Source organism: Morus notabilis, unplaced genomic scaffold (genome assembly GCF_000414095.1).
Source record: "Morus notabilis unplaced genomic scaffold, ASM41409v2 Scaffold14, whole genome shotgun sequence".
Taxonomy (NCBI): Eukaryota; Viridiplantae; Streptophyta; class Magnoliopsida; order Rosales; family Moraceae; genus Morus; species Morus notabilis.
This window is the reverse complement of record NW_010365103.1, coordinates 86,421-99,970: the sequence shown is the minus strand read 5'-3', so window position 1 is coordinate 99,970 and position 13,550 is coordinate 86,421. Positions and strand designations below refer to the sequence as shown.

The window sequence follows — 13,550 nt, the reverse complement described above, 5'->3', positions numbered from 1 at the left end:
AGATTCTGAACTTTAATTAAATTCATTATTGACTTATTTCGATTATTATCCTTAAATATTATCCTCTAGTATATAAAACTTAGGACAAATTTTATAAATTCCCCTTAAACTTTGTGACTTGTGTCAACATGACCCTTGAGGTTAACTCTGTTAAGTTTTTTTTAGCAAAAACACTTATAAACACCCCCTGAACTTGGTCAATTGTGTCAATATGCCCCTTAAATTTTAAAATGTACATGTTTTGCCCCCCGAACTATGATATGTCTCTAACTTTTCTCCCTCCATCTTGATTCCATTAGTTTTTTGAATAAAAATGCTGATATGACCATTAAATTGCTAATTATCTATGATGTTTGACCTTTAAATTTTGTAAAGTTAATGGGTTTCTTAAGGTTTGTGTTGATTTTTTTTAAAGGTACAATAAAATAAATGACATGAATGCATTCAAATTTAAAAATTCTATATATGTATAAAGCACAAACATATTTTATGTCAAGCACTTCTAGCAATTCTATCTAGGTGGAATATGAAGAAAAAAATAACAAAATTCATTACATTATACATATTTGCTCCTCATTTTTTCCCTCTTTGTTGCCTCTAATCTACTAATGTTTTGAGAATTGGTGCTTAACTAACATTTTTAGAGGAGAATGTATTCAATAAACCTCAAATATTATAGATAATTAGTAATTTAATGGTCATATCAATATTTTCGTTTAAAAAACCTGATATAATCAAGATGGAGGAGAAAATTTGGAGACATATTATAGTTCGGGGGCAAAACATGTACATTTTAAAGTTCAGGGGGTATATTGGCACAAGTGACAAAGTTCGGGGGGGGGGGGGGGGGGGGGCGGTATTTATTTTTTTTTTTTTTATAATTATTTTTGTTAAAAAACTTAACGAAGTTAACCTCAGGGGGTGTGTTGACACAAGTAACAAAGTTCATGGGGCACAACATGCACATTTTAGAGTTTAGGGGGCATGACATAGGTGGAATTTATAAAATTTGTCCTAAAACTTATATGCAATATGACTTACACTTATATGCAATATTTAAGGTTACATAAATAATTGTGAAATTTTCAATGATATTCATACAGTATTCATTAATACATGCACACAAAATAATAATATTCTTTATTACATCTCATACTCTTAGGACACCATTTTCAACAATCTCTCACTTGTCCAAAAGTAGGTGCGACATCTCTCTAATCCTAAAACCTTCTAGTGTCTATGAAAAAAATTTAGCGGAATGTCTTCGTGAATAGATTTGTAAGATTGTTCTCCGTCTCAATTTTTAGTATTGCTACATCACCTATCTCGACTATGCCTTTGACATTGAAGTTCACTGTCGCCTCTATGGTGGAGTTAGCAACACACCTTTGCTTGACACTTCTCCAGACAATGGCTCCACCACCTAGTATAAAATAAAATCAGATGTCGACCTTCGAGAATTCCTATTTGACTGAAAGTCAGAGTAAGTGTATCCGGTGAAAGATAAGTCTCCACCAAAATAAACTAACATATAGTTTCTCGTTCTCTTCAGATACTTGAGAATCCACTTCGCTGCTATCTAATGATATTATATTGGATTTGACTGATAACAACTGACCGCTCCTACTGTATAACAGATATTCAACCTAGTAACATCATCGTACTTATGAGGCTCCCTCCAGTAGATATATATAGGTACTGTCTCATGTCCACGTCCTCTTGTGGAGTCTTAGGACATTACTTCTCAAAAAGATAAATCATGCCTAGAAGGCTAATTACCTTTCTTAGAGTTTTGCATTGAGAACCTGATCATCACTTTGTCAATATAGGATGTCTGAGACAGTGCTAACAGCCTATTCTTGCGATCTCGAATAATCTTGATCCCAAGAAAATAGTTTGCCTCTCTAAAATCTTTCATTTAGAATTGGTTGGGTAACCACTTCCTTGCGTTTGTCATGGTTTTCACATCATTCCTAATAAGTAGAATGTCATACACATAAAGAACTAAGAAACCCACATTTTTTTTCCTTCTTATACTTGTAGACACATGGCTCATCCTCACTTTGATCAAATGCATAAGACTTAATGGCCTCATCAAACCTAATGTTCCATGATCTAGAAGCCTGTTTCAGTTCATAAATGGACCTCTTCAGCTTACAAACTTTCTAATCCTAACCTTTAGTTATGAAATACTTTGGTTGTTGCATGTAAATAGTTTCCTCAAGATAGTTGCTTAGAAACTCGGTCTTGACATTCATTTGGCAAATTTTATAATGTAGACATGCTGCAATGGATACGAGTATCTAGATAGATTTAAGCATTGATCACCAGTGAGAAAATTTCTTCATAATAAACTCCTTCATTCTAGGTATAACCCTTAGCCACAAGTCTAACTTTATAAGTCTCTCATTTTCGATCTGCTCCTCTTTTCCTTTTGAATATCTATTTGCACCCGATTGGTTCAAAACCTTTAGGTAGATCAACAAGTTTCCAAACTGAGATAGAGTACATGGACTCCATCTCTAGTTTCATGGCCTCTTGCCATTTTTCCATGTCAGAGTTTTCCATTGCCTTGTGTAGTAATCAGGTAATCTTATTTTCCTCCTATTGCGGCGTGGCTACACCGGAGTCTGATCATGAACTGTCGTCTTTTCTCTATGTCTTTTGACAACACTTGTCAGTTGTGGTCCGATCTTATCAGAAAGTAACTCTTGTAACACAACTTTACTTTTGGGCTTGAAATCTATCATATAGTCATACTCCAAAAAGGTTTTTTTTTTTGTCCTTTCTGGGTATCCCATGAATATACATACTTTCGAGAGTGGTTCTAACTTCCCAGTTTTACCTTTCAGTACGTGTGTTGGGCACCCCCCATGTAAGGCCCTCTACCCTCACTCATTAATTTTGCTAATTAGATTTTGGTAATTCAATGGTTTTTGTGTGGTATATGATTTTTATGATAACTCTAATGAGATTTAATCTCCATGATTCACACACGATCAATTAAACGTGTCATTCGCGTACATGTTCCCGTGATAGTTAAAATTAGAGCAAAACTCATAAAATTAAATTCTAAATAGAAGTTTTAACGTCGTAATATTGATCGAAGCGTCAAAATTAGTCAATAAGAAAATTTTCAAAAAAATTCTATTACGAGGCCAATCTTGCGATTTTTGCCAAGTTCAATGTCAAAAATATTACTTTTGAAAAGTAAGGTAACCCAAAATATGAATTTTAGAAATAGTTGGGCCGCTTTTTGAAAGCTAATGGGTTTTGAGAAAGTTTTTGATTGGGTGATTTCTAGTCACCACCCAGCACCACACTAGAAAATTAGCTACTCTAAAATTTAATTAAAAAAAAAAGAGAAAAATGGGAATTATTGGTACTCTCAAGTCTATGAGACATTCTCCTTCTCCTCTTTACTCTCTCTCTCTCTCTCTCTCTCTCTTTCTCTCTCTCTCAATTTAATTAAAAAAAAAAAGAGAAAAAAGGGAATTATCGGTACTCTCAAGTCTATGAGACATTCTCCTTCTCCTCTCTCTCTCTCTCTCTCAATTTAATTAAAAAAAAAGAGAAAAAAGGGAATTATCAGTACTCTCAAGTCTATGAGACATTCTCCTTCTCCTCTTTACTCTCTCTCTCTCTCTCTCTCTCTCTCTCTCTCCATCTTCCTCTCTCTCTCTCTCTCTCTCTCTCTCTCTCGCACGTGTCTGTGACACTCTCTCTTTCCCCTCTTCTCTCTCTCTCTCTCTCTCTCTCTCTCTCTCTCTCTCTCTCTCTCTCTCTCTCTCTCAAGTTAGGTTCACAATTAATCCGAAAATAGGAGTTCTTGCATCCGTTTTGGTAAGTTCCTATTAATCCGAAAATAGGAGTTCTTGCATCCGTTTTGGTAAGTTCCTCTCTAAAAGACCTAATTTAAATAATTTCTCTCCATGGATGTCTATTAATCTAAATTTTTCTTATTTCCTAGGTAAGAATCTTATTTCAATCGAATCCTTCAAGTAAAGAATGAGTTTTCATCATCGATAGAGTCTAGAGCCATTTGTTCTTCTAGGGTAAGCCTCTCAAAGATTCTGAAACTTTAATTAAATTCATTATGAGCATATTTGAGTTATTATTTTGAAATATTATCTTCTCGTACATAACTTTTACATACAATATTTAAGGTTACATAAATAATCACGGAATTTTTAATGATATTCATAAAGTATTCAATAATACATGAACATAAATAATGAAAATTTTTTTTTATTAAATAAATAATAAATATCTGATTAAATCTCATGCTTTAAGAAAACAATTACCAACAATTTCTCTGTAATTTTTTAAAGAAAATTTCAATTAGACCTTTTACAATGTAAATTTACAAGTTTTTAAACTTTGAATACTAAATTTAACTCTATTAATTCTAAAAAAAGTTTAACTTACTACAATCTTAATTCATTTAAAACAAAAATAATAAAATAGATGAATTAAGGTTAAAAATTATTACATTATAATTTTAGCTTAAAATTTTAGTTCAGTCACACCCCCACTGAAAAAAATTCTTGACTCCACCACTGGCTCTCTTTGTTGGTAAATGTAAAATTTACTTTGTAAATGCTTCATTTATCAACAAATAAATTATGTTTAATTAGGTAAATGAAGGATTTACGTGGTAAATGATGGATTAGGTTTGTCTGGTAAATGAAAGATTTATAAGGTAAATAGAACATTTACCATATAAAAATAAGCGTAAATTTAGAATACCTATTGGTTGGTAAATGATGCATTTATCGAGTAAATTCATCTGTATATGATAGATTTACGTAGTAATCCTTCATTTATCAAGGGAGGATATGCCAAAAAAAAATTAAATTTAGGTCAAAATGTAATTTTTTGAAAATTCAAGGGTTTGATAGCCAAACATAGACTTTAATGTTGTAAACCGTATGTTAATTTTTGGTAAATTGATGATTTAAATGGTAATTTTATTATTTACTAAAATACAAAAATTGGGTTTGTCTAGTAAATAAAACATTTACCAAATAAAAATAAGCGTAAAATTGGAATACTTGTTAGTTGGTAAATGATACATTTACCAAGTAAATTTGTTACCAGGTGTGTTTATGCACAAAAAAAAAAAAATGGTCAAAATGTAATATTTTTAAAATTATGGGGCCAAAAATAAATTTAAAAAACTTAAAGGATCAAAATATAATTTTTAAGAAGTTAATGTTTAGTAAATGAAAGATTTACTGATTAAATGTAACATTTACTAGATAAAAATATATAAGAGTAAAATTGGAATACTATGTATTTAAATTTTAAATTATGTTATTTATTTTCACTGTTAGTAAATATGCTATTTACTACAAATGGCTTTACAAAATGGCGTGTACGTTACAATTTCCCTTGCCAAAGTAAGTGAATGAAAATCTTGCTTCGGGACCCACTACAATGATCAAAGTAACCGATCCAGATCCTTGCCCTTTAATCAGACCCAAATGCAAAAAAGAAGAATTGTCCTTCTATTTTGTATGGAAGCTTGGTATAGAATGATTTTTTAGAAAAAGAGACAAATATCTCTTAAAATGTTATTAATCAAGAATGATAAGTAAAAATTCAAACACATATAAATTCTATAATTTTTTCATTTTTTATGTTGTTTAATGATGTTAGGCTTGTAATTCTCACTTCTAATAAGTCAATCTTGATTAATATTTGGGATATTTATATTTTTATACCATGTGTTTTGAGTTTATTTATAATCTATATTTTTAATTTTTTTATCTAATCAAATGTATGCTTTCAAATTAGATTTAATACTAAAATTTATATCTTTTCACAATCAATTCTCGATTTCAACCTTAAAAATACATAAAATACTCTTGAATAAAAACATAGAAAAAGGAAAAAACCTAAAAAAAAAATTTAAACTTACAATTTTTTTTTGTTATTAATTCTTAACTATCCTAATATTGGAAAGTTTTAGTGTTTTTTTTTTTTACTTTTCATAAGGATAGTTTAGTCATTTTAAATGTCAAAATCAATTATTGACCGAGATAAGGCATAGATTTGTATATTAAATCTAATTTAAAGGTATACACTTGATGAGATAAAAAAACTGAAGGTATAAATTTTGAATAAACTTAAAACATAAGGTATACAAAGGTAAATATCCCTTAATCTTTTGTCATAGTTATTAAGGCCCGTTTAGTTCGCTTATTCGAGTTTTTAATTTGAGTTGAGATATGACTTTATGTGAGAGCTTTTTACTGTAACAAAAAAGTTAGATGTGATTATTTTTAAGAGCATTTTACTGTAGCAAAACTCAAATTCTAAATACAAATCGGTGAAATGAACGGAGATTTACTAATACAAACCATGAGGAAATTTGTATTTGTAACAATTAACAAACTATTTTTGGGTGGTTTGAATTCTCTTGAGCATAGTTTACCGGATGCTGGATGATGGATACCGTGACAGCTTTGATGCCATCAAGGTCTTAGCATAATTTGAATGACATTATTGTTGAAGATATGGATATCGTATTCCAACACCACAAAACATATTGGTTGGGCAGGGTCTTAAGCGGAGCTGTGGAATATCAAACTCTAAGCACTATCCTAGGTGAAAAAATAAAAAAATAAAAATGCATCATTACTTCTACGCCAATCCATTGATAGTTACTTATTGGTTTTAGTTCTATGGACAAGTTCTAGACATTGTGATGTTTTTTTTTTTTTTTTCTTTTTCCATGCTAAAAATAAATTTACATAACTTTTATTTGCATATAAAAGAATTTTCTGCCCTTGCCTAGAGGGAGCAAGCCAAGAAGCTTCCGAAGAATACGGCTACATTTATGATAGGTGTCACATGGCTCAATTATACTTGGTCCACAAGGTTAGATAGAAGCTGACTATTATAAAAGAGTAGTTTTCTCATAAAACAACCACCTCTCTAGCACATCTATTCCTGCATTTCTAAATTGAAATATAACCAAAGAACAAAACAAAAAGATAAATGACTTTAATTTTTGTTGACTTCTAAAACAACACCAGAGGACATCTAAATTTGTGGACTGCATTTTGGCTTGAACTAATGGAAAAGGATACTTTATATAGGCGGAGTTATCTCCCGCTGACAAATGAGATTGTAAAGTTGAAATAAATGGGATTTGAGTCGCATGCTCTCATTGATGTTTTTAGCTTCGTGTCCTTCTAATAATATTATATCAGCAGCATTTCAATTAACAATGTTATGAGGTACTGGTGATATAGACACCACAATGTAATAGAGATCAGGCACCACAATGTGGAGCCGACAAGTGAGGTGCACTCTCAACACCAACGGTGTTTCTAAGGGTTTTTTCATTTTAATGTATGTAGCATTATACTCTAATTGACATGCCATTTTAGTTGACGTGGCATGATATATCTAAAAAACATAAAGAGGGTAGAAATAAGGGGGCACAGGGTCTAAAAAACCGCTACAAAACTGTATAGGACCTGTCACAATGCCATCCAACAACGATTTTACATCTCTATATATTTCTCTTGTGTATCTATATATGCACATAAATGAACTGAGTTATATAGAAAGAAAACAAAATATAGGCGGAGGAAACTTCATATAGGCGGAGGTATCTCCCACTTTTATCCTACTACCTTTTATGAACTTCACATAAGAACTAAGATTGACATCATTTGTATGGACATAAGAACTCAAGGTCAAAACTATGTTCATGTACAAGATTGGTTTAATGCGAGTGAGAAAATAAATCCTATCGAGCATACAAAAGGCTTATGGTATAGTCATTGGTTGAAGACGTCCCTTGCCTTGTTGATGAAGAAGTTTCTGCTTCGGATGAACTTTTTTTTCCCAAAAAGAAGCTTGGTTCTTTAGGCTGAGGCAGAGTCCTATCATCACCGAGCATCAACAGCACGTACGATATGCTCGGCCTGTCTTCCGGAAGCTGTTGAACGCACAAGAGACCGACATGGATGCAACGCTGCGCTTCTGATAGAGTACATGTGTCCCCAGTGAGGCATTCATCAAGTAGTCCTAAAGGCCTTCCTTCTTTCCATAACTCCCACGCCTAAAAAGTATTCGAACAAAATTATTCAGTCCGGGGTAAAATTTTGTTGAAGAAAAGGCCAATCCTTGATTGATACTTACATATCCGATGAGGTTCATGTCGTCATCACTAGGATTATAGAACCCTCTATTTCTCTTTCCACTTACTATCTCTAACATTAAGATGCCAAAACTAAAGACATCGGATTTTACTGAGAATTGACCATCAATAGCATACTCTGGTGCCATGTAGCCACTGGTAGAGCATCACAAAAAAAAAAAAAAGAAAACAATAATAATAACTCAATAAATAGATAAGCAAAATAAAAACGACATGAATGCGTGCATAAAGGACATTAAATTTAGATCCCTTTTCAGAATTACGTCCTTAAATCAACTTACTTTTCATAAAACTCTTGACGATTTTACTTGATGTACTTGCTAAATCACTGATTCAGCATACATGGTAAATCATTGTTTTAGGATAAAACAAAAGAACCATACAAATTGTAATTATGCATACGTACAAGGTCCCAACTACTCTGTTTGTAAGTCCTTCTGTTTGATCTCCTCCAAAAGTTCGAGCCATGCCAAAGTCTGAAATTTTCGGGATCATCTCACCATCAAGTAAAACATTACTTGCCTTGAGATCTCTATGTATGATCCTCAATCTAGAATCTTGATGAAGGTAGATGAGCCCCCTCACAATCCCGAGGACAATGTTGAAGCGCTTAGGCCAATCTAAGACTTTACCTCTTGTTTCATCTGATAAGTTTATCATTCAAGTTATTTCAAAGCCATGTAATATAGGAAATTTCAAACAACATAAATAAGGTTTATAGAAGAGCCAAACCAAAAATATAATAGTCCAAACTTTTGTTGGCCATGTATTCATAGATGAGCAGTCTCTCTTCTCCATGAATGCAACAACCAAGAAGCCTTACAAGATTTCGGTGTTGAAGTTTCGCAATCAGTATTACTTCATTCTTGAACTCGTTCGCTCCTTGTCCAGAGCTCTGCGAAAGCCTCTTCACAGCTATTTCTTGTCCATCTTCTAGTGTACCCTGAAAATTACTTTTATAAGAAAAGATTGCTGTGGTTGAAAGCTCTTCTTTTTCATTCTTCTTGTACTGAAAATTACCCTGTACACAGCCCCAAATCCACCTTGACCGAGCTTGTTGTTAAATGAAAAATTATCTGTGGCAGTAGTGATTGTGGGTAGGTTGAACAAAGGGAGGTCCAGATCTTCATTTTGGGCTTCTTCATTTCCATTGTTCTCTATGTTCTCCAATGAGGAGACGAAATTGAGACAAATAAGAAACTTCTTTTTCTTAAGCTTTTACACACATCACTACTCTTAATGTAAAATAATGAAGGCATAGAAAGATATGTATGTATTAGTCTTAGAGACATATTAACTGCGCTTTGATTTCTCGTTGAACTTGGATCAGAAATAAGATGCTTTTCTAATAGACTCCCCATGTTTTTCAACTTTATGGGTTAAAATTAAGAAATTTCAAACACTTGGAAAGACTTGACCAATATATTCATTACATTACATATCCAATAATTCAAGCTACTATATCCAGATTTTAAACTATGAAAGTCACAGAACAAACACTAGAAGTACATCATTTTAAACCGAGAAAACAATATGCCAACGAAAACGAAGCTAGAATGCTTGATGCAAGGCTTAAGAGAAGAAAAACCATTCACAAGTTCAACAAAATAAGAAAAACATTCATTTTGTGGATTTATAAATTTTATACGTATCATGGTCAATTGTAGTGGATAAGGAGAAAAATATTCAGATAAGAGATATTACCTTTGATGGTTTTCCTGTTTCTTCGTATGTAGTAAACTGCTAACAATACCCCAATAATGATGAAAACAGAACTAGCTATGGTGATCGCCACTATCTTCACTTTGTTCCCATGTTTCTCATCTTCAAAGTTCAATTCCACAGGAAAAAATATGAGAAAAAGAAATGGTTAAAACATGGGAAATAACCATATCTTCAGTGGAAGTCAAATAAATTCATCGTCAAGCACAACACAACATGATATTGAAAGGTGCTTCTTTTTTAGGAAGATCAAAACTTTTATTTAAGCAAAGAAGAAAAACAGGAGAAATAATGAAATTTTTGACATGGAATCATTGACTAACATAAGATGAAAGACCCAACAAAAATAAATTTCGGAGCAGCAAAATCCACACATTTGTTTTATAAAAAGATGAAAAAGCAAAAAAATGATTTAAGACGTTTTCATACCTATCTCTGAAGATGGCATTTTAACAAACAGATTTTGGCCACCATCTCTAATACCAACAAGGTCACTCAACCAAATAGTACAACCAACACCTCCATTAGCATCTGAGCTTGCATAAGCCATACATGAACAGTTTTTCAAGCACTTTTCTTCACACTCCTTGGGACTCATTTTCTGATCAGCCCAAGAATTTTTGCCATCTGGCAATTTCACCCCACCATATTCAGTAAACCCATAATCAGTTTTCCCACATTCCAATTCTTCATTCCTTACACAACCCTCTCTATAATCAAAGGTTTTCAACGTAGCTGCTGACTTTGGCTTAAACCCTTTTGGGCAGCTACAAACTGGAGACTTACTAATGTCACACATTCCATTTGGGCCACAGTAACCAGAATCACCACATTGGTCTGTTGAGTCTGAAATTACAACACTTTTCATTTGATCTTCAAAACTTTGCCACAAATAATTATTTCCATCTTTTAGGACCAAATTCCCAGAATCCAAAAGCTGCAAAACTGGGTTTTGAACTTGTTTTAGCGACGAGTTTGTTGACCAAACGACAGAGTTGTTCTGACCAAGAAGGATGGCATTACCTGTGTCGTTTATCTTCAAAACCCCAGATGAATTCTTGATGGGGTTGTGCTGATTGGCCACCCAAACGACAGTTCTAAGCGGGATTTTGGTCTTGTGCCAGATTCCCAAGAAAAGGTCCTTGGAACTTTCGTTTGGAGTAAAGAAACCAAGTTCGAAGCTTCCATGTTTGGAGACCAAGCTTGTGGCTTTGGTTATGGACTGGTTTTGGGTTATGGCGTCAATGGCGGCTGAGAATTCTATGAAGCAAAAGAAATGACAAAACCCAATTGAAAAAGCAAAAGAAAGAAGGTCCATTGTTTCTCTAGCACTATTGTACATCTTTTTCGCCCATTCTTACTTCAGCCTAAGTTACAAGTCAGAGAGTATTTTGTTCTGTGGGTGGAAAATGGAAGGTTTTTGTTGTTGATGGGTAAAAGTTGGAGAGACTTGGGAAGTGGGGACCATTGTTGACGTGTGGGTCAGAACTCGGATTACTTTAATGATATTAAAACCTAATTGCTTGACTTTTTTACGGAGTTGTGCTCATTAGTATCTAGAACTACTGGCTTTTTTTTTGTTTTTTGTTTTTTGTTTTTTTTTGGTGTAGCTCTAAATTTAGGTCCGTTCGTGTTTAAAATTTAAATTTTATTATAGTAAAAAATTCTCATAAATATTCACATTTATTTTTTTATTACAGTAAAAATTTTTTACATAAAATCACATCTCAATTTAAATTAAAAACTCGAATCAGACCTTTAATTCATGACCTGACGATAAAGTCTCATTTTTCTCATTTCACCACTAAAAAATGAGAAAAATACCTCTTAAAAATATATAAATTAATATTTTTATTTTTTATTTTTAATTAATAATTTTTTAATTAAATAATTATAATATATTAATAAATAATAAATAATAAAAATTTAAATTTATACGCGTTTAATAGTATATTTTGTAATTTTCATTTTGATAATGATAATAACGATGGTAATTGTGCCGGTTTAATCTGACCCATTCTGTTTAAATTAGACTCATACATATCTTATTTTATATCTAAACCGGCTCATTTATTTATCATGTTATATTAAGTAAGGACGTAGCTGCCTTAGGCACAGGGAGGGCAACTGTCCCTCTGGACGCACAAGCTCCTTTTATAGCTTAGCCTAAATCTAAATGTTAAAAAGTTTTAACATTTTCCCCTGTTTGTCCTCGTCAAATTTTTCAATTGTTACTTCTATCAAACTTTTCTTAAAAAATTTCAATTGCACTATAAACTTTAACTTTTAAATATATTATTATTCAAACTTAAAATCTCAAAAAAACAACAAATCAACTATACTACCATTTGAGTTCAAAAAAATTTTAAATTTAAACTTTAAACATTAAAGGTTTAATTTTATTAGAAGCTTAGTTCAAATAGGAAGATAAAGAAAGGTAAAATATCATTGCATTATAATTTTAGTTTGATTCACGCTCTCTAAAAAAAGTTCATTGCTCCGCTACCGGTGTTCGGTCTGGCCTATTTAAATATTGTGGCATCAAGTCTGATTCACAATCCTTTTTTTTTTTTTGGGCCGTGCTCGTACCTATATTCGTTGTGTCAAATAGCAAATTTATACTAAATACAAAAAAAAAAAAAGCATTTAACATGATGAAAACATTAAAATTTTAACAAACGAAAGCACGTCATTAAAAACAATTTTCCCATTAAAAAGGCCGCATTGAAAACTTTACCAAGCAAAACTAACTGGGATAACATATTGGTAAAGAAACAAGATGCAATTATAAGTCTTATAAAAAAATACATAATAAACTTATTTTATACTTCATGTTCACTATTTACACCCCTATCGTGCTTTTAACGTGCTCCTGTTGAACGCTTAGTGTGTGGTATCCTTAGTGTGCTTCATACCTAAAAACTGCTTCAAGTCCATTCTATTTAATAAACAGGATCAATTAAGCTCATTTAATGACTGTGTCGTATCGTATCCACTTTTTAACCCGTCGAGCATGCTCGTACTAGCCCCATTAAGTCTGGCCCCTGTTGACATCTCTATTTGATAACGGTAAAATTGCTCATTTTTCTTGTAAGATCTTTATATCCAAGTTAATCACATCGATGTAGAGAGGCAGAGAGCATATGCCATGCGGGTGGTGTGCACTGCATCTTGATGTAATCGGAGCATGCCTATAATTCTTTTTTATCAACAGAAAAAAAAAAAAAAAAATTAACTTTTTTACGATGAACACTTAGTCTGATGAATTGAATCAAAATGAAATAACAAATACAAAACTGATAGAATATAATACAATTGATGGTTTAAAACAAAGCCTTATTTTTTCACACCCTCACAGAATTCTTGAAAAAGAAATTAAAAAACAATAAAAAAAGACTTCTCATTTTTCTACTATAGTGGGTCGTAAGAGGGCCTAAAAGTCTAGTGCGGCCCATAACATTACTGTTGTTGCAAACTGCTCCAACTTAAAACTAAAGAGAGTAATAAATTGGCTAAAAGTGTTTTTGTGTTTTCTTTGTTTTTCGGTTTTCGGAAGACAAAATTGGCATTAAAAGTTGTCCTTTTTTTTATTCGAGTCCCTTGTATCTGATTATTAATGGAGTAGAAAATACTGACTTAGACGTTAACA

General features: G+C 32.3%; 1 protein-coding gene across 2 annotated transcripts; it reads right to left on the bottom strand.

The window, feature by feature from the left end:
* Positions 1-7,515: 7,515 nt before the first annotated feature.
* Positions 7,516-11,289, bottom strand: LOC21395540 (receptor-like serine/threonine-protein kinase SD1-8). 2 transcript variants are annotated; one of them, XM_024171702.1, is made up of 8 exons: positions 10,925-11,289; positions 10,331-10,846; positions 9,884-10,003; positions 9,200-9,336; positions 8,912-9,122; positions 8,586-8,823; positions 8,161-8,314; positions 7,516-8,080 (listed from the first exon to the last, which is right to left on the bottom strand). In XM_024171702.1, exons 1-8 carry the CDS (start codon positions 11,241-11,243, stop codon positions 7,766-7,768), a joined length of 2,010 nt encoding a protein of 669 aa, XP_024027470.1. In that variant the 5' UTR covers positions 11,244-11,289; the 3' UTR covers positions 7,516-7,765. The 2 variants fall into 2 exon arrangements, with proteins under 2 accessions (XP_024027470.1, XP_024027469.1); XM_024171701.1 differs by having other exon boundaries at positions 10,331-11,289.
* Between the last annotated feature and the right edge of the window lie 2,261 nt (positions 11,290-13,550).

Coding starts and splice junctions, on each gene's coding strand:
- LOC21395540 (XM_024171701.1), bottom strand. CDS start 11,243: ATGTACAATAGTGCTAGAGAAACAATGGACCTTCTTTCTTTTGCTTTT. Junction 9,337..9,883: donor AAACAGGAAAACCATCAAAG/GTAATATCTCTT, acceptor TGGAGAACATAG/AGAACAATGGAAATGAAGAA. Junction 8,824..8,911: donor TTTGGACTATTATATTTTTG/GTTTGGCTCTTC, acceptor TAAACTTATCAG/ATGAAACAAGAGGTAAAGTC.